At 44.9% G+C, this 25444-nt stretch overlaps 1 protein-coding gene across 2 annotated transcripts; it reads right to left on the bottom strand.

Annotated features, from left to right (window-relative positions):
- Positions 1-7: 7 nt before the first annotated feature.
- MFSD10 (major facilitator superfamily domain containing 10) lies at positions 8-24313 on the bottom strand. Of its 2 annotated transcripts, none has more exons than XM_051798381.1 (13): positions 24194-24313; positions 21506-21695; positions 20299-20395; positions 16321-16424; positions 15154-15312; positions 13758-13946; positions 9149-9257; positions 8054-8165; positions 6618-6726; positions 4523-4613; positions 2929-2976; positions 1439-1528; positions 8-1089 (listed from the first exon to the last, which is right to left on the bottom strand). In XM_051798381.1, exons 2-13 carry the CDS (start codon positions 21674-21676, stop codon positions 983-985), a joined length of 1386 nt encoding a protein of 461 aa, XP_051654341.1. In that variant the 5' UTR covers positions 21677-21695; positions 24194-24313; the 3' UTR covers positions 8-982. The 2 variants fall into 2 exon arrangements, with proteins under 2 accessions (XP_051654341.1, XP_051654340.1); XM_051798380.1 differs by lacking the exon at positions 24194-24313 and adding an exon at positions 23873-24150.
- Between the last annotated feature and the right edge of the window lie 1131 nt (positions 24314-25444).

The following is a 25444-nucleotide window of genomic DNA, read 5'->3' as shown; positions in this document are numbered from 1 at the left end:
TTTCTCTTAATGATTAATGTGTTGATTAATGATTGCTTTAATGTGTTCTAGATATTACTCAAATTGGCTACTATAAGGCTCCCTGCCCTGGGTGTCCCAGCTGAGCAGGAGGCAGAGCCTGGTGGAGGGGTCCTTCCTGCACCCATCATGGGGTCAGCACTGTGGTGTCATGCATGGTTGGCTCTATCAAGGAGACCTTCGGCACCTCCAGTGAAGTTCTGGACCCACTTTGGCTCAACCAAAAGGGGATGTTCAGTTTAAATGAGTGTAAACAAGTGTAATTAACTGACCATAGGACTGTACAATGTAACCGTTTATTCATAATGCAAAAAGAACAGTGCTTGGTCATCAAAAACATCACACAGTATTAGAAATATAAAACATCTCTCCAAATTTGTTTAATAAAAACAGCCCCGTACCAAAGTACCAGTGGGGCTCAGGAAGCCTGTAGTGCTTCTTGCTTTTGTTTGACCATCTCGTTTGAAGGCGTTGATGCAGCATTTGCAGAGATCTCGTACCTGCTGTACAGAAACCGCCCGTCAGAGCAGCCCTGGGGGTTTCTCCTGTGCCAGCTGAGCCCCTGCTGAGGCTTTGCTCGGGGGCAGGAGCAGGGCAGAGCCCCCTGTGCGCTCCAGGACCATGGGAACGGCACCTGGTGAGTGGGGAGGGCTCCAGGCCCGTTGCTGTTGTGCCTGTCTCTGCTTCTCTGATGATCTTAATGCCTTACTCAGCTGTTTGTGGGGGAGGTGTGTGTGTCTGTTTTGTTCTGTTTAGTTGGTTTGGTTTCTTTTTTCTGTTTGCAAAGCCCACCTGATTGGGGGGCTGCTTTAAACATAACTGCTGTGTGTTGTTGCTGCAAATAGTCGTTATGTATCTCTTTCCAGAAGATCAAAATCTTCCTATTTGCTTAGCAGGGTCGGGTGCCAAGACTCAGGTCTTGTAGAAGGCCCTGAAAGCTGGTGAGAGTTTTGTGGTTCCTTCCTTACACCTCCTTTATCTGCTGTTTTATAGACCCAAGTAAAGCAAAGGGGACAAGGAACAAAACTCCACAGGCAGTGAAGCAAATCTCGGCCCCAGCCAGCCAGTAAACTGCAAAGGAAAGGGGATTGTCTCGTTAGTGCCCTTGACCTTGCAGATGTGTAAATGCTTCAAAGCTGCTGCTCTCACAATGCAGAGAGAACACAGAATTACTGAATCCCTGGTTGGGTGAGCCAGAGCACCAGTTACTTGGCAAAGGGCTGCAGTCAGGAAACAGGTTCTGGCTTTGCCTCAGTCTTCAAGCTCTGAGTTGCTGTGTGGCCGCTTCCCCATCCTCTGTCCCTCTGCCCTAAGTGGCCCAGGGAACTGACCCCCATGCAGGGGCTACCTGTGCTTTTTGGCACCTCCCCTTCCCACCCTTCCTGGCCAAAGAGGGGAGGGAGCAGGAGGCCACACTCACCTGCAGCCGACAGGATGGGTCCCAGGGCTCTGGCCAGGGCTCCCAGGCTTCTCAGGATCCCCATGACTCGTCCTTTCTGGCTGGCAGTGCCTGTGCGAGGAGAGTGTTACGCTGTGTGGACGTTCTGCTTGGGACAGGGACAGTGTGTGGGCAGGGCACTGCTGTAGCTCTGGGAGCCTTTTCATTTGGAGGTACTTCCCACGTGCTTCTCCCCCTCCCGTCACTTCACACCCACTGCCCAATCTCTGCTTATTTGTCCTCCAACCGAGACAATCACGACTGCTTTGTTGAAAAAACACCAGGGCTTGTCACAAGTGCTTGTCCAGGGACAATTTGTAGTGCATTCTGCCCCCACCCCACCAAAAAAGAACCTAACAAAAAAAAAAAGCTTTACGTTGTACACAAGATTTTCTGAGGAGGAACAGGTATACAAGAAACATGGAAGTGTGAATGCAAGTTAAATAAGAGCACCTGTCAATGCCATTAATGAGCAAAGCCTTAGTTTTCCACCTCAGCAGGCACTGCAGTGCTGGCAGCCAGCTGACCCAAAGCTACAGAACTGTGTCATCCACAGATGGCAATACAGCTACAGCTGCGTTACAAGGTTACATAGCAACCCATGCCAGAAGGTTTCAGAAGGTCCCTTGGAAGGTCTTTTCTAAGGAACCAGGAAGAAATGATTTCACTGCTGGCAGGGATGGCTGGTGTCTCTTTCAGAGAACCCAGGCTGTTCTCCACTCACTGCTGTTTGTGGCCTTTGCCCACTCTTCAGCTTCTTAATCACCACCAGCAATAAGGTTGCTGCAGTTTCCCCATCCCCTTGGAACAAGCTGCTTTACACAGTACAAAATTAGTGTGATGCTGATGGTCACTGAACAGGTCACTGCTGTTAGTGCTGAAGCAGTCAGGGAGTGTGGTCAGTTTTGAGAGACAAGTACGAGCCTGTCTGGGGGTTCCCTACCCTCCCTTGCAGGATGTTTCTGAGTCTCCCAGGATCAGGATATTGTCAGGATATCTCCCAGCAGCTCCACTGAGCTTCCCTTCTGTGAAGGACACTCATAGAAGGGAAAGGCTGTAGCATTGCCAGCCTAACACAGCTGGTTTGCCCCCCCCCCAGCCAAGCTTAGTGGAACTACATCCGTGGATTGCTGGCTGTGCTGGGACGGAGCAGCAGGGATGTGACTGGCTGTAGCCTCATCCTGCAGGAGTGGCCATGGCTTTGGGGTTACACATGTACAACACGGGGCAGCAGCTGGGGGAACGTTTGCGTTCCTGCTCTCCTTGTTAATGCACTGGGGGAAGTGCCTTTTATGAAACCAAGCAGCAGCCTAGGCCACGGGTCCAACACTTGGATCCAAGGTGAACCAAAGCCACGAGCGATCCTGTTGATGCTGAACTAAACTTGAGGTCAGTTCTGTACTTGAGCCAAGTCCAAACAAAGGTCAATGATGTGGCCAAGGGTGGCCAGTCAGAGCAGGAAAGACACTTACCATAGCCTGACACCACTGCTGACAAACACGGGATAACAATGGCTGCAGCTGGAAAAACCCACAAAAGAGACTGTTAATGAACAGCAGACCTCAGAACAGTTACAAGAGCAACAGTGAAAAAAACATGTGGCCCAAACTCGTTACTACTGCAGAGAAATATGCTGAGCTCTGGGGCATTTGACCAATACTGAGTCATCAGGTTCAATCCAGTCCAATAATGAAAACACCCCCTCAAAGCCAACCTGCACGAAGAGCCCAGAGCCGGGAGTGCTCCGAGCAGATGTTTCACATTAGTAACTCTCACTCTGTGAGCCCACGGGACAGGGATGGACAGGGCAGATCAGCCAACTGGTAGTTTTCCAAAGCACTCTGGTCTTCTCAGGTGGAGCAGGGAATCGCTCATGTTCCAAACAGACAGTGAGGTGGCTGTGCCCAGAGTGACACTGTCCCCGTGCACACAGCTTTACTGTACTCAGGGATGAGAGAGGCAGCCACGTTCTGTCTTGGGAAATAAGACAGTCACGTCCAAGAAGAAAAGGTTACAAAATTTTTGGACACAAAATCCAAGAGCTGTTCGGCAATCACTGCCCTCTTACTGAAAGAGGAGGCTTTTCTGCCAAGAGGGAAGCGCCTTAAGCATACAAAGCAGAGTCGTTTCTGGGAAGGAAAGGACAACTGGAGAGCAGGAACAATGGACATGTTGCCTTAACTGCCCCAACTGCTGGGGCAGAGGGAGGAAGAGAGGGGGAAGGGGCCCCCCACAGAGGCATTTCTAGCTGGCTTAACTGGGAAGAGATGGAGTTTTTTGTCAAAGTAGGGCACCTAGGAAGACTCAAACATGGTTAGACAAAATGAACACCTCCCTCACTCCTCACGTGTCAAGCACACAGCTGGCCATAGAATAACAAACTACTCAATAGATGCATTTTGTGGTTTACAGTTTGCTCTTAAATCAAGCTGTACCACGCAAAAGAGAAGTCTTCTACTTTTGTAATTAGTCATATTTGAAGCTTCTTAACAATAGTTAGCAGGACTGGGAATACCTGAAATCTCTTTTCAGACAGGGACTGCAGTAGATGGATCCAACTTCACTCATAACTGTTTCCCTGGATAACAGCTTAGATTGGCAGAGTAGCATTTATCTAAACACTTTAACATCTGGCCCTCGCTCAGTCTGAACTCCAACCTGCAGCCTCAGCGTGTGCAGGTCTCCAGCCTGTGGCCTAAGAAATAACACAGCCACCATGGAGGGACAAAGACATGATGTCTCCTTTTCCTGAGCTGAGCTGGGCTATTCAGTGAATATTTTGCTTCCAGGTCTGATAAAAAGGGGAGGAAAAACCACCCTCAAGAGCTCCCCAGTGAGACAAGACAACAGGAGCACCAGGGATGCTTCCAAGTGTCACCATGACAACTTCCTGTGATACAAACAGCACCACAGAAAAAACAGGCACTGTTTCTTCCGTATTTCATAAACAGAAACATCAGCTTCTGCTACTTATAGTTTGAAATTAGAAGTGCATCTTTTTTAACAGGGTGAATAAATACAAGAAGAAAAATCCTTTGTGCTTAGAGTGCCTTTTGATCAGCTCACCGAAGGAGTACAGCAACAGTCCAACACTCAGCATGGTCACATTTGCAGCCCATCCAATTAACAAGAAAGCTGGAATCAGCAACATAATAGCCTGCAAAATGAATGAGTCACACGGTTACATCTAAGCCCTGCTTGTTAAAGCCTAACTCTAGGTGTCCTGCCAGTTCTCTTCCGCTGATGGGACAACACAGAAGCAGAAAGGCCTTTCTTCCCAAGTAGGCATTTCAAAGTCACCTGGATGGCCACACACTGGCACAAGGCACTTTTCTGTTCCCTCTCACTATCACATGATTGCAGACCACATGCAAGTTCTGTCTATCACAGATCCACCGTTTGGGGGGGATTTTTTCTCTTGTTCTGTGTTGTCCAGGACAGAAATCTACCTTTAACTCTTCATCTCCTGAGCTGGCACAAGAGAGCAAAAAGCTTGTGTGCAGCAGGACTACAGCTCATCTGCTTTTTCTCAGCAGTATTGGCTGATTTTATCTTTAGCTTTCAGATTCCATATTTCTGTAGCCAAGAAGAAAAATGGTGGGGTGCAAATGGCATCTGAAAGTCAACACCCCAACACACCCCCCCAGAAACCAGTCTTCATCTCCTCCAAGTGCTGGACTTCAGTTCCTCTGTGATGTCCCCCTTGCTTACAGAGGTCCTGCAGAAAAGACAGGCCAGATCTGCTGCATGTTTGATAAAGGAGGGTATTCACTGCCACTAAGTGCCTCATTTTGAAGATTCAGTTATAAATGAGCTACTGTAACCACTGTGCTGAGAGGTCACATTTGCCACATCCTGCAGATTCACAAATTGCCAGAATAACTTCAGCAAAAGGGGGAACTCCCACAAAACTCACTGACATCCATGGAAAGAAGGGTGCAGGGCCAGTAGGTCTCTGCACAGGGCACAGGGTGTTCTTGAGAAGCCACCATCCAGAGGTGATGACACTTCTCAGGGCAGGGAAGAGGAAGGAGTATAAAATCAGTGGGGCAAAATCAGTGTGCACAAACTGCAGTGCAGTGCCAGCAAACGCAGCAGGCTGGCACAGCACATGTAGAAAGCTGATGAGGAGGATAAAGCAGCAGGAACACAGAGTGTTCATCACAGGGAAATGCTTCCTGTGTGACACAAGCAACGTGCCATTAACTTTCTCCTGCCAGGCAGCAGGGTGGAGATTGTTTCACCAGCAGAAATAACTTTAAGAAATGCTGAGTCGATCCACTGGAATGCAGTGCAGTTTGGAAATAGTTTTTTACCCTTCCACCGTTGAAATCACAGGCATCAGTGTATTATTATACATTGATGGAGGCTTTCACAGCCTGAGCAAACCTCTTGCCAGGTAGTCACCAGCAGTTCAGAAACACTTGAAACCTGCTTTGTTTAGTTCCACACACAAATGTAAAGGACAAGACATATCTACTGTTCCCACAGTTGTATAAGCTGCAGGAAACTGTTCCCCATCATCCCAATACAGCAGCTGCAGCATCTCTATGAAGAAAGAGCCAAGCAAAACAAAGCAATGTACACTTTTGTCAGTGAAACTTCGGTCTGAACACTGGCACGTGCTATTGTAACATGTAATACTGATGGTCACAAATCAGATACTGGAAGAAGAATCTATTTCTCTCTGCCCACCAGTGAAATACACTCTAAGGAAAGCCTGTCAAGGATGAAGATGGCCAGACTGAAAATCATTTCCCAGAAAGAGAGTCAGAGACCAGCTCTGAAGCAGCTTTAGTAGTTTCAATGTCTGCACAGCAAGAGAAGTCACTGAAACAAAGCATAATCTTCACAGCATTTTACGTAGCTTGCACAGATGGACGATCTGTTCTCATTCCTTAATGCAATTAAATATGAAGAACACACAGTTTCAATAATATTGTTGCTGATATGATAAGAAATGGTCTAATGCTCCAAGGTTTAGTTAGACTGGTAAGTGCCCATGGTCTTGAGAAGTCATTTAGCTGGGTAGATGAGACAGAAATTTCTTTTGATTTGACAAATACAGTTATATAGCCTCCAACTATCCTCCACTGCACCTCAGACTGAAAATTAACAAATCAGGTTTGTGGGGGAAAAGAAATAGAAATATTTTTTTTACCCGTTTTACAGCTCTGATTTCATTTCCTGGCTTGATTCGGCGAGCATAGCCTCCCTGGATCACAGCCATTGTTATTCCAATAAAGAAAAACATCTTGCCCTGCTGCATGCTGGAAGGGAGGCAAAAACACACATTGTGGAATCACGCACTGAGCATTCCGCCCTGGGATTCACAGGGCCCCTGAGGACCCTTCCCTGAACCAGGGAAAGAGAAAATGCTTTTTGGTGCTCTCACGAGAGTGCAGGTCCTTGGCGTGCTGACATCGGTTTCCAAGGCAGGCAGACAGCAAGGAGAGACACCTCCAAGTCTTGTCGTGTGGATGGGACAACTGCTGGCAAATGCTGCAGCCCCTCCAGACTGCTGTGCTGTACTTTGCTATTTCTAGGGGGGCCCACAAAGAGTCACCACGTCAATTGTGCCACATGCGCAGGAGTCGTTGGTTTCTGAGGAGCAACTCCTGCAGGGCTTGATTAAGGTCACCAAGGCACAACGTGGGCACTGGCCTGGTGGGGATCATGTGCTGCACCAGGAAGGTGGTCACATCACTACTCCCTCCACCCTTCAATATTTCCTCAGTTTTCCTTTTCACCTCTCCCACGTACTAAGCTGTGTGGACATTCTCAACTAGAAGGTCTCACCTCCATGACAAGGTTGCTGTCTCACAGCCTGTGCTGACGCTCAGCTGTGGATCTCACTAAGGCCTGTCCTGAACGGACGGTGCAGGACTAAGTTCAATACACTAGAAAACCTTTCCTTGGCACACATGTATTAGTTAAGACACAAACTGTAATGAAACACAGACAGGGAAAGATGAGACAACCCCCTGAGAATTACTCAAAGGGAAGGACACACACAGGGATCAAGTTGCAAGTTCACGTTCCTGGCTGGAATTCTTCCTATGACCTGACAGGAAAAGTATTTCAAGCTGAGCTGGTGTTAATGGATTCTGTTCTCTTCTCTAGTGTTTGACTAAAGGAAATCAAACTCTGTGACATGACTGTACACCACATGCAATGCAGAACTCTGATGAGCAAATAAAATCACACAGCAATCCCTCCATCATTTGCCTCTTTGAGTTTCAAGATTTGTCCTGATACTGAAAAACTCCACTGAGGAAGAAGAGAAAAGGTTTTACAATAATCAATATAACTAGCCCAGCTATACATATTTCAGGAGCTTTAATTTAATTTTGTGTATTGATTTTCTCTAGTTATTAGAGGTTGTGGATTATTTCCTTTCATGATAAACAGTGTGCCTGTATTTTCATAAATTCTTCCCACAAAGCCCAAGTTTCACTGAACACAAGAGTTGCTTTCTAAGTGGTTTTACTAACGTCATAAAGCCTCTCTTGAAAATACAAGAAGAGACCTTAAATCAAGATTTTGGAAAACATCCTAGACAAAATATACAACATTTATATTTCAAGTGTGCTTTACCTGCTGAAGTGGAATCTCTGGTGAGTGAGAAAACTCAGTGTATACTCCAAGCCAGAAAACAGGAAGAGGTACAGGAAATAAGCCAAGCCCAAAATCTTGAGATTCTGAAGATCTAAACAAACAAAAAAACCAAACACCAATGAGGGGGGGAGAAAACCACTGTGGTGTATTTCAAACATAGCTTGAGAATATAACCACCATAGTAGAGCAACATTTATCAAGTGTACAGGGAAAAGTTCTCACCTCAGATGCTCTTTTTAAATATCCATACAAAACACACCACCACAACATGACTTCTGCCCACTACAGCTCCCTTCTTATGAAGGGAGGAGAGACAAGAAGACTGATCTCCCTCTGGGTCACCCTGGTCTTACTCACCCAGCCCAGCCCCTCTACCTCATTTTCACACCTCCACCTACACAGGGACTGATTTATTTATTTTAATCCACACCTGTATTTCACCCAGTGCCTTGATGCTGCTCTCAGGATGTTACTGACTGAAGTACACTATTCCTTTTTCTAAGCTACAAATGGTCTGTGCCAGGTTACCTTACTTATTTTTCTGCCAATGCAGGCTTTGGCAGGTTTTCTCCAAAGAGGCAAATATTACACTATTTCTGATGCAGCAGCAAGGAGGGTTGAATGATCAGTTGGTGTACCTGGCAAATACTGATTTATTTTCCACAGCTTAAAGAATTTCATGTAGAGAATGGAGCAAATCCTGCATCTCCAAGTCCTGAATTCAGAAAAAAAATTCCAGTCTGAAGTTTCCTGGTTTGCAGCTTGAATAAGAAAACTCACATCTCCCTTACTCATGCCTTTTTAATCTGTCCTTTTAAATCACAACTTACTGCCAGTGCCTGAAGAAAATACAAGTATCATGTCTTCAAAACACAAACCTCCAAAACCTTCTTTTGGGAATAACAGCACCGAAGTCCAGCCAAACAGGGAACTTTCAATTCCCCGTTCCCGAGTTAGTAAAGCAGGTGAGCAAACAGAGTGCTGCTTCTGAAAGGGTTTGAGTGAAGTTTTCCCTTTAAGTTTTCAGTACAAAAAGGGACACAGTGTTACTATAAACAGCCAGGTAACACTTACTCTCCTGTGAAGGGGATTCCTTTCCTCGGGTGACCGCAGAGAACTGAAATAAAGCCAAAGGACTGAGCAAGTCGACTGCTGCCTGAAATCCAGATGTCACAGAAGAGACCTGATCAAAGGCAGAAAGAGGTTTATTTAAAAACCTACTGTAATAAGCACTGCAAGGAATTGACAGTAACTGTCAGCTGTGCTTCTACCTCTACACAAATCATCTGAGATGAAACAAGGCACCTGGCATTGGGATTTGAGTGGCTCCCAATAACAACCCAGACTTTCTGACCCCAGAACTGGCTCCAGCACTGTCATTGAAGGATAGAGCATTGATAGCTCCTTTCACTGAAGACAGAAAACAGATTCTTCTCCAGGTTCTTAAATAAGGCAGAAGAGGCTTGTGCTCTACAGCCTCAAAGGTGGCTTTATTTGGTTCACCTTTTGCATCATCTCTCACGTCCAGAGAACATTTACTGGGAAAATAATGGCACATCTGCCTGCAAGCTCACAGGAAGCTGAGGATTTGTTCCTGTTCTACAAGTCTGAGATCAATATATGCAGCACATCAAACACCAATCTGTTTTGGTACTGGTTGCTCTTTTAGCCAGCCAGTGACACCTCCTGGGGAAGAAAAGGAAAATATAATTTTTAGAGACATTCCTTGGAGATATTTTAGAGAGATTTCCAGAGAGATTCTGCCCAGCCACACTGTGTGGCTTTTTAAAGAGGAAAATTTATTTTATAGCATTTCTGGGCCTTGTACTCTGTACATCTCAACCTAATTATGCACCTAGTGGCACTCTCCCTGCTCCATATCCACAGGCACTTAGGAGATGCTTAGTCTTCCCTCTATAGAGAATTTAAATTTTGAATTGTTTATTTTTCATGTAAAGTACAGAAAAGTGAAGAAAATACTAAAAGAAATAACGTCTAAATTCTTCAGGAAACAATCCTTTTTAAAGTAGGAGATTTTAGCCTGTCACTTTGCATGGCAGTCACAGGAAGAGATAAGACAGACTCAAGAATCCTGAATAATCACACGTAGTATTTCACACCTTCAAAGCACTGCACAGGCTTTATCTGATGAGCTTCCTTCTCTTCCCAGATAGGGAGGGAGGGAGCTATCACCCCTTTGACAGCAGAGATTAAAGGTCCAATTATCAGTGGAACTTAATCTCAGTGCATGACCTGAGGACTCATATGGACTGGATTTAACAAAGCTGTAAACAAATCAACCTTCAATAGGGTATTAACGTGACCCCTGTCTTGTTCTGATAGTCAGAGCTCCTCAGCATCTGACAGCAGAGCTCTGGAGCCCTTTAGTCTCACAACAGCAGCCAGTTCAATATACCAGGCTGGGCTTGTATAAAGCCATAAAAGTTGCTGATCCACACAGAACATACCGGGATATTTATTTCCCCTCCCACTGCGTGTGTTGCAGGGAGTAAACAGACACACCCAAGAAGTTTGCCCCTGCTTTTGAAAAGTCTGTAAGAGGATTTCCTGAAGCTGGCTTGTAGCAATCCTCAGTTCCTGCAGCCTTTGTTTGCACTATAGCAGAGGGAATCTGGTCACAAGCAACCCTCTGCAAGCACGTTTGCCAGTAATAAAAATCCCCTGCAGTTTGTACCCATTTTGAATTATTATTATCCATGTCAGACAAGATGCCAAGCTGCTTTGTACTACAAGGCTGATTTTAGTGTGGTGCATACATTTAAAATCTTAAGTGTTTTATGAAATATATGCATACGTATTAGATGTTTTTAACATAGGCGGTTTGTGTGTTTGCACACCTACATTTCTTTCAGTTTCTCCTCTCTTTGCCATAGAAACAGTGGGCTAGAAGTAACTTCACCCACTGATTGATAATGAAAACACTGTCCTAAAACTGACTAATGAGCTTCATCATCCCCAAATAAAGTACACACGGTCCATGTCAGCAGCTCCATGAAGTTTAGATTCTTTGCAGGTTCAAAATCTGCAACATTTAACTTGTATTCAATTTTTTATTTTCTATCCTTATGATTTATTACTCCCAAATTGCTCAGTTTTACTCCATGATCACCCTAGAAGTCACCTTGAATGGTGACTTTTTTCACAGTGTCTTTGTTTATTCTGATTTCCTTTAATGCAGGGAGACTCAGTAACACATCTTGAAGGCAGAGTCAGTCCAAATCAGGAATGTAGCCTGGGCCTTCCAAGCTGCAGCCTTGCCCTCCAAACCAGACACTGTTTAGTATGCAGAGAGCACAGCTCTGTCTTTCCACAAGTCTGCTAGTGATGCTGCATAGCCCTACACACAGTCCTTGCACCATTACCTGGGCACCAAAAAAAAAGAGTTGTAAAACTCTCCCTCCAACTAGCAGCCTTGACCATGACTAGCTTAGCTAAAAATTAACTCAAAAGCTCTTAAATGGGACAGATTCCACTAGAGACCTTTCTAGTCCTCCCTTCTCCCAAACAGGCCACACTAGGAGCTGTTTTGGCTACCTCACTTAAGGCCAGTGTCTGTCAGGTAGAAAGTGCAGCTCTGGTCTCTCTTTACCTGGTCAACTCGTGGAACAACTGAGAAAAAGAGGAAGGAGGATAGTAAAAATTCTGATGTCTTTGGATGAAAACTCATCCTTGTTCCCCCTGTGCCCATCCATATTTCCCTTTCTAGGGGTTAATTCCAACATGAATCAATGTGAAATACTTCTCTCCTGTGAGAAGTGGACTGACAGAGAAACAAGGGTATAATGAGAACACAGCAAATCTCAAGGAAACAGATGTCTGATCCCACTGGCACATCCAGTTATCATTAGCGTTTCCCCTCTTTTTACAGCTTTGTCCTTCCAGCATATTCCACTCCTATACTGTGGGAGCACCTGCTCCAGCTCAGCCCAGCCAACTTCCAGAAAGGCAGCCAACACACCTGCCTTTCCTCTGTCATCCACAGGACAAGGAAACTGCTCCCCTCCCACTCAGAAAGCAAGAGTAATTACCAAAGAAGAGAGCAAAGCAGCCCATATTCCAAATATGCTGGAACACGTGGATCATATGGGGCCACTGCAAGCTGAGAAGAGATGGCACATGAGCACCAACCCTGAGATCAATCACAAGAGGCCCCAAAGCCAGACAAACAACTCTCTTGTCAGCAAGCAAACACCCCGTGTACTTTGTGTGACTGGGACCTGACCCTGAGCAGCACCTCGTGCAATCCCCACTGCTGCACAGGGACAGAGCCCCAGGAGCAGCAACAGAGCCCTTCTTTTCTTACCAAAATTCAGTCGTGTTGGCTAACACAGACCAGCTTATCAGAAGAACTCTCCAGAGGATAAATAAAAGGTGGAGGGACATATTCAGTCATCACACAGTCCTAAAAGACACTGGAGCCATTTAATCACTCTACAGCAAGGGAGGAATTGTTCATAGAATAAAGATTGGCTCTACAGCACTTCCCTACTTCAACATGATGCCACCACCCCAGAGTGTGCAGCTCTAAGAACAGGATTTTATCCAGAAGGTTTAGAAACGGCCAAATAGGAAAGAGGAACAGATGACACATGGAAGAGTTGATAAAAAGAAAAAAATAAAATAGCTGTAGTGCTTGGGAACACAATGTGAGCAACTGACTTCACACCAGACACAACCTGCTGGGAAACATTCAAGGGAGGTCTAAAGTTGTGCCCTGGTAGGACATTGCAGACAAAATTTCCTGAACAGTTCTCAGTGTCAAAGGGGTTTGGCCACCCAGAGACCAAGCATACTCCAACAGCTGAGTGTTGCTTAGACACCAGAGATAACAGGAGTTTTGGCCCCAAAAATCCAAATAATCCCTGAATTTTAGCACATGTAGGTATTTTATATCTGTAGAAGAAAGCACAGCTCAGAAATAAGTAATTTGCTACTTTAGTGTTCAAAATATTCAAAAATCACAAAATCTTCTGACTTGGAAGGGACCCAGAAGGATCATCGTGTCCAGCTCTTAAGTGAATGGCCCACATGGGGATCAAACCCACAACCTTGGTGTTATCAACACCACACTCTAATCAACTGAGCTCATCTCAGGGTCATTCAAACAAAGACAAGAATAATAGTTAAGAAAATTTTTAACATATACTGGCCAAAAGAAAGAAAATCCAGTCTCTCATGCATTTATTTACTTTTATGATTAGCTGAAATTCCTCCCCAAGGAGTCCTTGTGAACACAGTTTAAATTTCACTGTCTCCCTCCCATGCTTGCATTAGGTTTTGAGAAATTTAAACCCAACACATCAAAACTAGCAATTAAGCAGCCATGTTAACTATACTTCTCATATTACACTGGGCTAGGAGATGAGACCATCCCAAGGCCAGGTTGGATGAGGCTTCAAACAACCTGGTCTAGTGGAAGGTGATCCCGCCCATGCCAGGGGGGTTGGAACTAGTGATCTTTAAGGTCCCTTCCAACCCAAAATATTCTATGATTCTATGACCATGCAACCACTTTGACACCAGCCCGAATAATAATCCTAATCCCAGGAATGAGCTAAATTTCTGAGATACTGGCTAAACCATTGTTTCCAGTATTTCAACAATTCTCAAATCCTATTTTTACAAAAAACCCCACAGATCCCGAGACTGATAGTCCATTTACCCGTTTTTCCTTGGGGAGTGTCTCTGGAAGGAGGAAGAAGATGAACACTAAATCAGCCACAGCAAACATGAGAGCTAACAGTGCTGATCGGAGATAGAAGACTTCTCCTTTCTCTGGCTCCATGGCAAGGTAAGCACCGATCATGGGGCCCAGGGTAAAACCAAGGGAGAAGGCAACACCAATCATGGCCTGCAGGGATACAGTGAACACAGACATGGAGTTTTAGACACCATTTTTTCCATTCAGGTAGCTCAGTTCTAAAACAATTTGGATTTCCTGACATTTTCTTAAAAGAAATGCAACCAGACACAGAACCTAATCACCCCCATGATGTAGGGAGGCACAGAAAAGAGCATGAAGTGTGAGAAACCTGTTCTTTCCAAATCACTGATTTTATTTTCTGTCCAGTCAAGGAAGTGGCAGGAACAGGCAATGGCCCATCACGGTTTGGGAACAGCATCAGTCAGATGCTATTTGCTTCCCAGAAAGCAGAATAAACATTGCCTACTCTGCTTTGGAAAAGAAGAGGATATAAGCCATACAGATGTGAGCCATGCTTGTACTAAGGGACTTACTCTCAGGCCCTAAAAATAGGCCCTGACCCATTTTATTTACTAATGCTGTTTGGCTCTCTCTCTCCACAAATAAAAATTTATTTTGGCTCACCAGGACTATAATAAATTGCTTGGAAAATCCATTAGCTATTACTGTGAAATCTAAAGCTTTCTCCTCCCAAGAAGCAGCTGTCCCACAGAGTGGCTTATAACAATCTGTTAAGAGAAGTTTGGGCCCCCAAGGTTTTTAAAAGATATAACTGGTAATTCACAGGCCAAGTTCAGCCTGCAGGGTGTTTCCATCTGGGCCACTGCCTTCTGGAAGGGGATAGGGCAGCTGCTCACACTCCTTGCTGCTCAGTCAGCCAAATGTCACATCCTTTACCCACTGAGCTCAGATCCTGAAGCCAGTGCAGCATCCAAGGAAGTCTTGAGGCACACTGTGCTGTGGTGCTGTGCTTCCACAGTTTGGAAAGGCGAGAAAAATGGGTTGTTCTGTAACTGGCCTCCAGCTACCAAAATTGAACCATAAGACCTTTTGATTTCAATGCTATTATAATGAGAATTAAAGTTAAGCAAGAGTAACAGCTCTAACACTTAAAGAGAGAGAGTTTTTCCACCTCCAGAACATCTGTGTTTCACTTGTAGGTGAAGGTCATTGGCAAGCAAAGTCCAAGAGCTCTCAGCAATATGACCTGGCATGTTTTCAGAAGCAAGGTGGTATGAAAAGTCATGTTTTCACTTGATCAGTGAATACACACCTGAGGAAGACATACTGAGCACTTAAAATTAATAAAAGTTACCTAGTAAACCTAAACACATACCCCACAAGTGTAACTCACCATGCCCTTGCTCCGTGCTTTTGGAGAGTGCAAGTCAGCAATGATAGCAGTGGAGAGGCTGACATTCCCTTTGCTTATTCCCCCTATGATCCTGGAGAGAAGAAAAACGCCAAAAGTCCTAGAGGCAGCCCATAGTGAGTATGATGCTATCAAACCCATCTGCAGAAGCAAGAAAGGGTTCTTTATAAAGCAAAGCAAAGCTGATATATAATTTCTGCACATTTCCCAGCTAAACATTTAATTTTTTTCGTTTGTTTTCAATGGCTGCTCCAAAACCCACGTAACAGAAATGGCTGAAGACACTCAAACTGCACTGTGTCCTGAACAGTGATGTAAAAGAAGTAGAAACAAATCCATACAAACTTCATGTAATTGTGATATTTCAAAAAAAAACTAGAAGAGCAAAGTTCAGTGGAAGTTAAAGCAGTCCTGGGCACAAAACATTTTGTACATCCCACTCCATTTGTTTCCAACATCAAGAGGAACTTGAGTTCAAAATAAGAAGAACTCACAGTTCTAGCCCTTAAATTTCATAATCAATCATGAGCACAAATGCTTATTTAATTAACTCCCCAAAGCCTACAGGATATGGGTAATTTGTATGTCCTACACAGTCAAGTTCCACCACCTATGTATGCACTTGCTGTGCTATTAGAGACCCATACTCTGACCAGCAACAGAGAAAACATCTTGGAGAATGTTCATGTTCATAAGAAATATGTCTTGCACTGCTGTATAGCACTTCCTAACCAACAATTCCCAGGCTCTGTGAAAAGGGTCATGAAATGATCAGCCCTCTTTAGTCACCTGGGGAGCTAAACTATACAGGGATTAAGTCTAACATTTGTAAACAGAGCATCTGAAGTCATACTCCCATATACAGGGTAAAGGGACTTCCGAAACCCACAGAACCAGGTAAGTATTTTGATGCCCTCTATGTACAATTCTGGGTCTGAGAAGCTCGGCTTAAGCACTCTGTTTGGAAGTCTGGCCAAGTGACTTGGCAAGAAACAGTCAGCAACCAACAGACCTAGAACATTCAATTCTAGAACTGGATTGTGATTGTCACAATTCAAACACAGTTCAATTTCTGTGCTGACCACAAGATCTTTGTGCCTTCCACTGTGTACTGAGACACCAGGACTGAAATCAGCACGTGACACTTACCACTGTCATCAAGATGACAGGCCTTCTGCCCAAGCAGTCTGACACAGCACCAGTGAGGGGAGAGGAGAAAAACTGTAGGATGGAAAAGATTGAGCCAATCAGACCTAAAAGAAAAAGATAAAAAAAAATTATATATCATTAGACTTACTGCCTTCATCTTAAACACAAAGACAGCCAACCTGTTCAAGACCTATCAGATTATCTCCTTTAGAAACATGAAATTAAATGTAAAACAGCAGCTATAAAGAACAGCTTTGTCTCTGAAACTAAGCTGCTCTCAAAACACTAACCCTGCATTGTTACTTAACTGAGGCACAATTACAGACAGACCACATACCCAGACAGACCAAGTAACAGCCATAAACTGGATGATTTACTGGTTACTTCACTGGTGAGAAGGGGTTTGGAACCCACTGATTATAATGGAATGATGATTCTCCAATGCTTCCCCAGCTGACTACATACATTTTATGTTCTTAAAGTAGAGATAACACAGTCTTTAATAGTCACAGCTCTTTTAAGACTTTTTTGATTATTTGAACCTGATTCTGTCACAATTAGTTTTTCTTTCCTTTTTATCATGGAAAGAAGGACTTAAGCACTGCTGTTGGTGAGGCACCCTAAGAGGTAGAAGTGATTCCAACAGACTCCAAGAGTCTTTGAAATCTGCCTCCAGTTCCTGTGATCTTTAATTCCTCTTTTCTCTTGCCATTTCTAGCTTCACAGACTTAATAATTTGCACTACACTCTCAACAAGCAGACAAAAGATGCCTTGCTGTCAGTTTTTCTCTAAAGGAAAAACTGGGTTATATGTCTCAGATCCTTCAGCTATCAAAGATTTAAAAGACAGAGTAGAGACAGACCAGAAGTTCTGCTCCCTTCAGCTTTGAGGAAGGCAGAGTATTGATTCTGTGCACCTTGTCGAGAACAGCTGCTTGTGATAACAGAACTCAAAAAAAAAAAAAAAAGTAAAAAATCTTACAGATTGGTACAGTGGCAGTTTATGGCAGACAGTTCTCTTCCTTGTGTTTCTAGCACTGTAAAAACACCCACTCATGCCAAATATTTCAAAGCTAGCTTGCAGCAAAAGGGCTGTTCCACATGGGGGAACAAGCCAGGAGCTGAGGGTGACCACGGCACTGGCAGTGCCCTCACCAGGCTGGATCCCACATGAGCTGGGCAGGCTGGGCAGAGCAGGGTGCTGCTGACAGGGCCCATGGACAGTCCCAGGCAAGGCAAGGGTTATACATCAGGTCCATTCAGAGAATCCAGTCCAGACCAGCAGGAGCCAGGGGCAGAGAGAGGAGTGGAAACAAGACCATGATGTGAGTGCGATGACTTGTCGAGGGACAAGACACCTCCAATGTAGTCCAAGGTCCATCCAAGAGATGGGGACAGAGACAGCCTTGGAGACAAGGCTCAGGTCCCAGCTGAAATACAGCTCCTGAATCACCAAGTATGGTGCTCTCAGGGCCTTGTGTGCGCAGAGAAGGTTTCTGACCTAAAGAGGTTGTAGTCTAAGAAAAGATGAAGGAAAGAAGAATATATCCTGCACTGGGAGAAACAAAGAGATGATCTTGCAAGTACCTTTCCAATCCTATGCTCTTTGTGACAGATGAGGGCAATGAAGGAATACAGGCTGAAGGAGATTGCAACAGCCTCTGCTTAACAAGTATAATTAAACTTTCCACTACTGACATTTAAGGTGCATTCAGAAAGGATAGACTGAGACAGGAACTAACTACAACTAAAATGGCTTGCCCATATTCCCCTGCTTCTGCAGCCTTGGTCAACTCTCCAGTGAGTTAATTCAACTCAATCTGGCAGAAAATAATCCAGAAAAAAAGAAAAGAAGAAAAATTCAGCTGGTTTAGCAAATCAAATGGCTCATTAAGAAAAGCTGTCCTCAAAGACAGCAGAAGAGATGAAGCCAAATGTGACAGATACCAGGTTAATTTAGCCACCTTGTCTGCACCCTCACTGGCTGTGACTGCCAGGTAATCAGTGAACAGTCCCATCCCTACTTGATACTGCTTCTAAATAAGTTCTCTTAATACTTTTCTCCTAGAGAGAGAAGACAGATACCAACTTCCTTTCTGAGACAAGCAGTGGCTATTTTATTTGCATGTTCCCACTTGGATGCTGTATTTTCTTTAAAGGGCAAAAGAGTCAGCTGGACTCCTCTGGAATGAGCAGGGAGGTAGACTTGTTCCCCTTGAGAGCAACTGAGCCAAGTCAAGGGATACACCATTCCAAAGGGTATATGACATGGCAGGTAAAAGAAAAACAACAAGTTGAACTCCACTGGGGGTTCCCAGCCCCTTGTTTAAACAGAGTCTGAGATGGTGAGAAGGTGCAAAGAGGGGGATTGCAGTCAGGCCTTTGAGGAGACAGAAAGCAGCTTCTGAGGGATTAAAGAAAACTACTTCTTAGCATTCAAAGCCAGTAATTTGACTAAAAAATGAGCACAGAAACAAAATCATGCCTGCAAGGAAACTGTGGGAAAGAGAAAAAAATGCTTATAAACTTTCCAATGCCTGTTATACCCAAATAAACCACTTTAAATAGTAACAATACATTCACACCTATTCTAATGAAGTTTTGTGGTTTGTTTTATTTTTAAATATTTTTATATTTACCTTGTGGGAGGCCTCAGCTCACTAAAAGCAGAGGGTCCAGAGGGCCTACCTAAATTTAACCCAGTCACTCTCACATCTTCATACTCTCAAATCACAGTTTCCACACAACTGTCTAGATGGCAAGAAGCCAAAAGAGTCTCTGCTGTGTAACATGACGTATATGCTGCTGGATTTCCCTCCCTTCTCCTGCTGGAGCCCATCCACACCAGTGTCCTAGTGACAGCAAATGTTTCTGGACCCTGCAAGGCAGCAGCTCTGCTGCTTTTAATAGGACTAATGAGATTTAGAAGCAGTGCTGCACTATACCCACCCAAGGGCGAGGCAAGGCTGGAACTCACAAGTTTCTATTTCCACTGTTTCCTACTGATTGATCTCCAATCTTGTGCATATCAGTTGTGAAGGGAGAGTAATTTTTGTGACTGCACAAGGCCCAGCACAGCAGGATCCTGACCCCCAGCTGGCAGTCTGACAATAAGGAACAGCAGGCCTGTATTTCTGTAACAATCCGTAGAGCAAATTGAGCAAGATCATAGGATAATTCAGGTTAAAAGGGACCTCTGGAGGTCACCTACTCCAACTGCCTGCTCTTAGGGTCAGCTGTGAGGTCAGACTAGATTGTTCAGGGTTCCACCCAGTCAGGGTTTGACAATCTCTGAGGATGGAGACTAAAAACCACTCTGGGCAGCTTGTTCCACTGACCATCTTCATTGTGAAAATATTCATCCCTATCTCCAGTCTGAACCTCCCCTGCTTCTACTTATACCTTTGCCTCTCCTTCTCCCATCACCCTCAGTGAAGAGCCTGGCTCTCCATGACCTCCCCAGAGGTGCTGGAAGGCTGCCAGTAGCTGCCAAGTAATCCAGGGCCCCAACTTTCCCTCTGCACAGCCCCCCACTGAACTCCCCTCAGTGTATAAATGCCTTTCCTTGTTCTGGGGACCAAAACTGGATGCAAAGCTCTAGATGTGGTCTAGCAAGTGCTGAGTAGAGGCAGCTGCTCCCCACCAGTCAGTGTCCAGGCTGTATCATTGCAAGCAATACTTTTTCCCATGGGTAGGACTTAAAATTTATCCTTACTGAATTTCATAAGGTTCCTGTTAGCCCATTCCTCCTGCCTAAGTGTCTCCAAATGACAGAGACGGGGATGCCCAGCTCTTCATTGCTATCAATGTGGTGTAAAAAAAATCATTTATTGTCTAAGAGACACTTCCTTTGTTACTTAAATCTAAATCTAATAACAGGTAAGTATGCTTTTTGTATTTCTTGTCATTCTTCACATCAACACTGCAAACAACTTCAAAAGAATGCTTTTTTTTTGGCTGTTTGTTTGATTTCCATACCTCCAAACAAGACACTGTTGTATTTCCGCTCTGGAGGTATCCCAGCCATCCCTGCAAACCAGTCCACACCATGTTGCAATGACAAATAGAATCCATCCTGAAAAACAGACAAGAGGGAAATAGAAGCAGGAAGGCAGTCTCTCTGTTTTATTTTCAAAGACAGCATCAGAGCCTAGCAAACTAGAGGCAATGTTAGATGATTCCTTCCCTTCTTCTCCCCACAAGGGAAAATTTCTTCACTGATCAGTTGTCATAGGCTAAAAATAGCTAAAATTGTGCATGCTAACAGGCAGCAGATAGTTGGGTGTATGTGTTTGGGTGGAGGAATGTCTGAATTTGAATGTTTTTAAACCATCAGGCTTGCTATTTGCTAACTCCTGAACTGAACAGGCATACCCTGAATCTTTCAATTCATAAAGCAAAATGAGACACAGTCTATCCCACTGCACATAGATTATTCTGTCTGGGAGAACCAGGGGACTGTAGGTCCAGAAAGAAAAGGTGATGCAAAAAAAAAAAGAATAGTTCTTGAGAAGAGGAGGACGACTTGAAAAGAAGGAGGCCCAGAAAAGAAGATGAAGGCCTTGGCTATAGAAAATACACTGGAAGTGGGTGAAGACCCTGGAGATCAGAGCCCATGGTTAGGGTTAGAGATAGGGCTGTAAGAAGGACAAAAGCTACAGCTGCAGTTGGAGTGGGTTAGAAAGGGGCTGAGAGTTGTAGGTGTGGGCTGCAGAAACAATTCTCCCATGACAACACCTTCATCTTGAGCAGCAACACCTGTGTTAATGAGCACAGCTGGGAACCAACAGGACTTTCTGCTCTGTGTTCCCAGACCAGCAACCAGCTCCCCACTAAGGATGAAGGGTGAGATGGAACATAACACTAGGGGTAGTGTCAAGAGGGGTGAGAGCTCTCGTCCCTGTGGTTCTTAGATAAACTCCAGCATGATGAACTGTCTCACCACTGACATCAGTGTGAGAAATACCTGGATTTTCCTCAAAACAAACCCTTCATTTTAATGAAAAAGCAAGAGCAAAGAATCTCATGCAGGTTCACAAATAAATTCAGCCCCGTGAACCATTTAAATGTGCTGGGTAATTATTAATCTGCTTACAGCTAATTGGTTTGCCCAAAGGCAAGTGATTTTTCTTTCATTCCTCCCTAAAGAACTTAACATTTTCTGTGGGCTGACTTTGTTCCTTACCTCAGTCTGGCTGTAATAATCAAGGATGGAAGGAAACAGTGGCAAGATGAGAGCAAATCCCAACAAGTCGATGAACAGTGCCAGGAAGACAGTTGTAATAACTCGATTACTGTTCTGCCCTTTCTTGTCATCCATGGAGCTGGTGCTGGTTCCTCTCTCTCGCAGGGCCATGTTCCCAGGTGCTCTGCTTCTAAGAAAAATTACATTTATATCCAGTCAACAGGAAGTCTTCTGCAGGCCTTTCATAAGAGTATCTTGCTGATTCATTCTTGCTTTCTACAGACTTCACAAAAATAAACATTAGCTCTGGCTATATTAAGCTATCTGGTTTTCAAGGGAACAAGAACCTCAATTTTCTAGTCTTCATTATCAGCTCAGCACCAAGTCTGCATCAAGAACAGGCTACAAGTGCAGTAAAATAACAAACTCTACTATAGGAGAATCTCAAATAAAACACAGAACTAAGGAGCATTTGAAGTTTGTTGACATGTGAGCAACGCTTATACAATGGTCCCAAATGTTTCCAACTCAGCATTACAGAAAAATAGGTAAGAAAGGGCACTCTATTCCAAATATTCACATTCAAGTAAGTAATAGTTTATTTATGCCTCAAGTGTATACGAGAAATGACCAAAACAAGAACAAATTTAAAAAAGAAAAGGCAGGCTTCCTAACTATTGCACAAATGCTGTCTTCAAGATAAATCCCAGAGAGCAACAGCAATTTAAGAAACAACACAAGAACCTTTTGAAACTTGATTTTGTATTTCTTTCTCTAGGTGACAGCCACTGATAGGCTGTATGAGTTGGGGCATCAAACGATTAAGGCAGCATTTTTATTTTGGCAGAAATATCAGAACTATCAACTCTCTTTGATAATACTCCAAAACTGTCTTAAAGTCCTAAAGAAGGATGCAGGCCATATATCATTGAGTATTTAACAAATAAAGAAGCCAGTCTCTATTCTGAAAGAATACTCTGTTTCAACATTTCAACACACATCAAAATCCAGGAGTAATGCATAAACCACGGACTTCATAAACTTCAGACTCATGAAACAATACAGGATATCTCAGTCATAAAACAAAGAAATTTGCAGTCGCTTCTACTGCAAAAATCCCTCAATGTTTGTTGCACTAAAAGAATAAAAAGGAGACAGAATTTCATCCAAAGCCAATTAATACAAAAATATTCATTGACTTTCATGAGTCAGGAGTGAAAACAGTGAGCAACTCTTAATATAAATTCTATTCCAGACCAGACATACCATATTACATTTAGCTGTGCATAGAACACCATATTACACTAATTGAAGGTCATAACACTTTGTCATGCTCAACAGTAAATGTTATTGTGACATTTTCTTACCTGTGGATTCAGTTTATCAGCCCTGAACCATTATTAAAGTTCAAATGCCATGAGATAAACAACCATGGAAGAGGGCCACCTGCAATCCACTCAGTAAACTCCTGGCGCAATGCTCTTAACCAAACTGGTCTGATCACTGGCAGATTTACATTCAAGATCCTTTTATTTAAAATGGTAAAACATCATGGCTACAAATATTCAGCATTATTTGCTTGCCCAAGAGCATCTGGAGCCAAAATAAGCATTTCTTTAAACAAATGCTCTCTGGCCCAGCCAACAGCTGAGAGATGGGTTCATTATGGGAGATTCAATCGTTTATCCTCACAATTTGTTTATTCATCCACTGAATTGTATGACCAAGCTGAACTTTATTCCAGGGTTATTTGAAGAGGGTAACATCCTTCACACCATACCCTCATGAACATTTTGGCTAGTGTGCAGCTTGAACTCGATGCTTGCACTGACCTTTCCATTCTGCTCCAGTTCTGGCTACGTGGTTGCAATTTCCCTTACGCAACATCCCAAGGTACTACATGTTTCTGCCTTTGTGCTCCATCAGTTTTGTTGTTCAAACCTCTCCATATTTTTTGCTAGGCAGGAAACCACCAAACACTTTACAGGCCCTGGCATCCTGTCAGCAAAAACAGAACACTTCACCTCCACCACGATATCTGCTTTCTGTGAGGCGTGCTGGTAGAGGATTTTCAGTTTAGGGAAGTTGTTTCTCTGGACACGTGTGTCCCTGACACTCGCTGACCCTGCCTCGGCTCTTCTCAGCCTTCCCTCGGGATTCCTCGTCTGTGTCTCATCACTTCTGCCTCCGACCTCCGTCAGTCCGGGGGTTGATGCCGTGCCCCCCGCAAGGGATCGGCAGCAAAGCTGGCCCTGCCCGAACGCACAAACTGAGATTTGTCATCTTCCAGCAGCAAGAATTCCATCCTTCTGGGGTTCTCTCTACCTCCACTTTTCCCCCTCTGAAATTCCCTGGGCCCGGCTTTACCTGCTGAGCCTCGAGAAGGCTCCTCTGACTCCTTAACACAGCCCTGATTCAGGTCAAGGGCAGGCGCCTCGGGCTGGGGAACAAAAATCAAAAAGCAATTTCCCGGAGCAGCCGAAGTGCAGAGGACAAGCGAGGCCGCCGGGCGGGAAAGGGGCGGCCCCGGAGGGATGCGGCGGGAGGAGCCGCGGTCCCGTCCCGCCGGGGACACCCGGGCAGCCGCGGGACCCGCAACCCCTGCGGGTGCCCCTGCCCGGCCCTGCCCCGTTCCGCGGCCCTGGCCCGCTCCCCGGCCCCCCTCCCCGCTCCGGGGCACCCCCCTACCGCTGCTCCGGGCGCTCGGGCGGCCTCCCCGCCGGCAGGAGCCTTCCCTGGGGATGCTGCGGGCGGGCGGCCGCGGCTCCTCCCCGGCCCTCCGCGGCGCCCCGGCCGCCTTCCTCTTCCGGCGGGGATGGAGCCGCTCCCGGGTCCGCGCCCGGCGCCGCCGAGGAGGGAACCGGCCCGCCCCGGGAGGCTCCGCTGGGAGCGGCGGGGCTTGAACCCGCACCCAGGGCAGCCGCGCCCGCGCCAATGGACCGCCCCACCGGGCATCGCGCACCTCAAACCACAGCCCTTCCTTCTTCGATAAGGACAGTTTTAAAGACGGAAGGCACACTTGCTCCCATAAGAGAGGGATGTTTTTTTCGTTAGTTGCTACATCGCCACGTTACAGCAGCTGTGAGGTAGATGAATGGAAGTTTCCTGGTATCTGACCAGAGTAGTTGCAAAAGATGTAACTGTTCCTAAACCAAAGTGCTCCCTTGACACTGTAAGTCTGTAGCCCGGAGAACGTGCATATCAGGTTTGATGTGGACAGCAGCATCGAGCACTGTTCCGTTCTCCAGCCGTGCCTGGTGTCCAACTGCCTAATTAAAATGGGAGTAATATGGCTACAACTGGACTTGAGCACATGTATCACCACAGCCTTGGATACGTAAGAATCTGCCAACAAGGTGTATAAAGTAAATGAATAAAGTGTTGAAAAGACTTCTGGTTCCCTCCAAGGCAGCACAGTTGTGTCAGGGGGTGGATGTACAGGTAACACTTGGATACAGTTCTTCTGCTCAGTGACATCTCTCTCATGGTTCCTCAGCTGATTAGACTTGGAGGAGCTTATGTAAGCATAACATCAGGATTAACATGCCATTTGGATCAAATAGGGAGCTCCTGCTCTCGTGTTTACCTGAGAATTTTATGTAATTGATTAGGTGTGAGAAGTTAAATGTGGCACATTCAGTACATACCCTGAAAAATGAATGATTATGCCAGGATTGCAGCCCATTTGGAGGCAAACTTCTGCTGTGAGGTGGTGCTCCAGACTACACTGGAATAATCATTTAATGTCTGGGAAATATATGTAGATGTGTTCTTCTGGCTCCTAATCATTGCATATAACTGATGAGGCACCATCTGAATTCAGATACATTAAAAAAAAAAAAAACAAAAAACAAAAATCCTGTTCTTCCTGTTGTTAAACCTACTGGCCCAAAGCTTCTGCAGATCACTGAGCCCAGCTCTGTTACTGCAGTCAACCAT

The sequence above is a fragment of the Manacus candei genome, unplaced genomic scaffold (genome assembly GCF_025592945.1).
Source record: "Manacus candei isolate 608988 ecotype Guabito, Panama unplaced genomic scaffold, ASM2559294v1 h1tg000048l, whole genome shotgun sequence".
Classification (NCBI taxonomy): Eukaryota; Metazoa; Chordata; class Aves; order Passeriformes; family Pipridae; genus Manacus; species Manacus candei.
The sequence above is the reverse complement of the archived record's forward strand: the minus strand, read 5'-3'. Positions and strand labels throughout refer to the sequence as shown.

Coding starts and splice junctions, on each gene's coding strand:
- MFSD10 (XM_051798381.1), bottom strand. CDS start 21,676: ATGGCCCTGCGAGAGAGAGGAACCAGCACCAGCTCCATGGATGACAAG. Junction 15,313..16,320: donor CTGTCATCTTGATGACAGTG/GTAAGTGTCACG, acceptor TTGCTTCTGCAG/ATGGGTTTGATAGCATCATA. Junction 8,166..9,148: donor GGAATCCCCTTCACAGGAGA/GTAAGTGTTACC, acceptor TTGTTTGTTTAG/ATCTTCAGAATCTCAAGATT.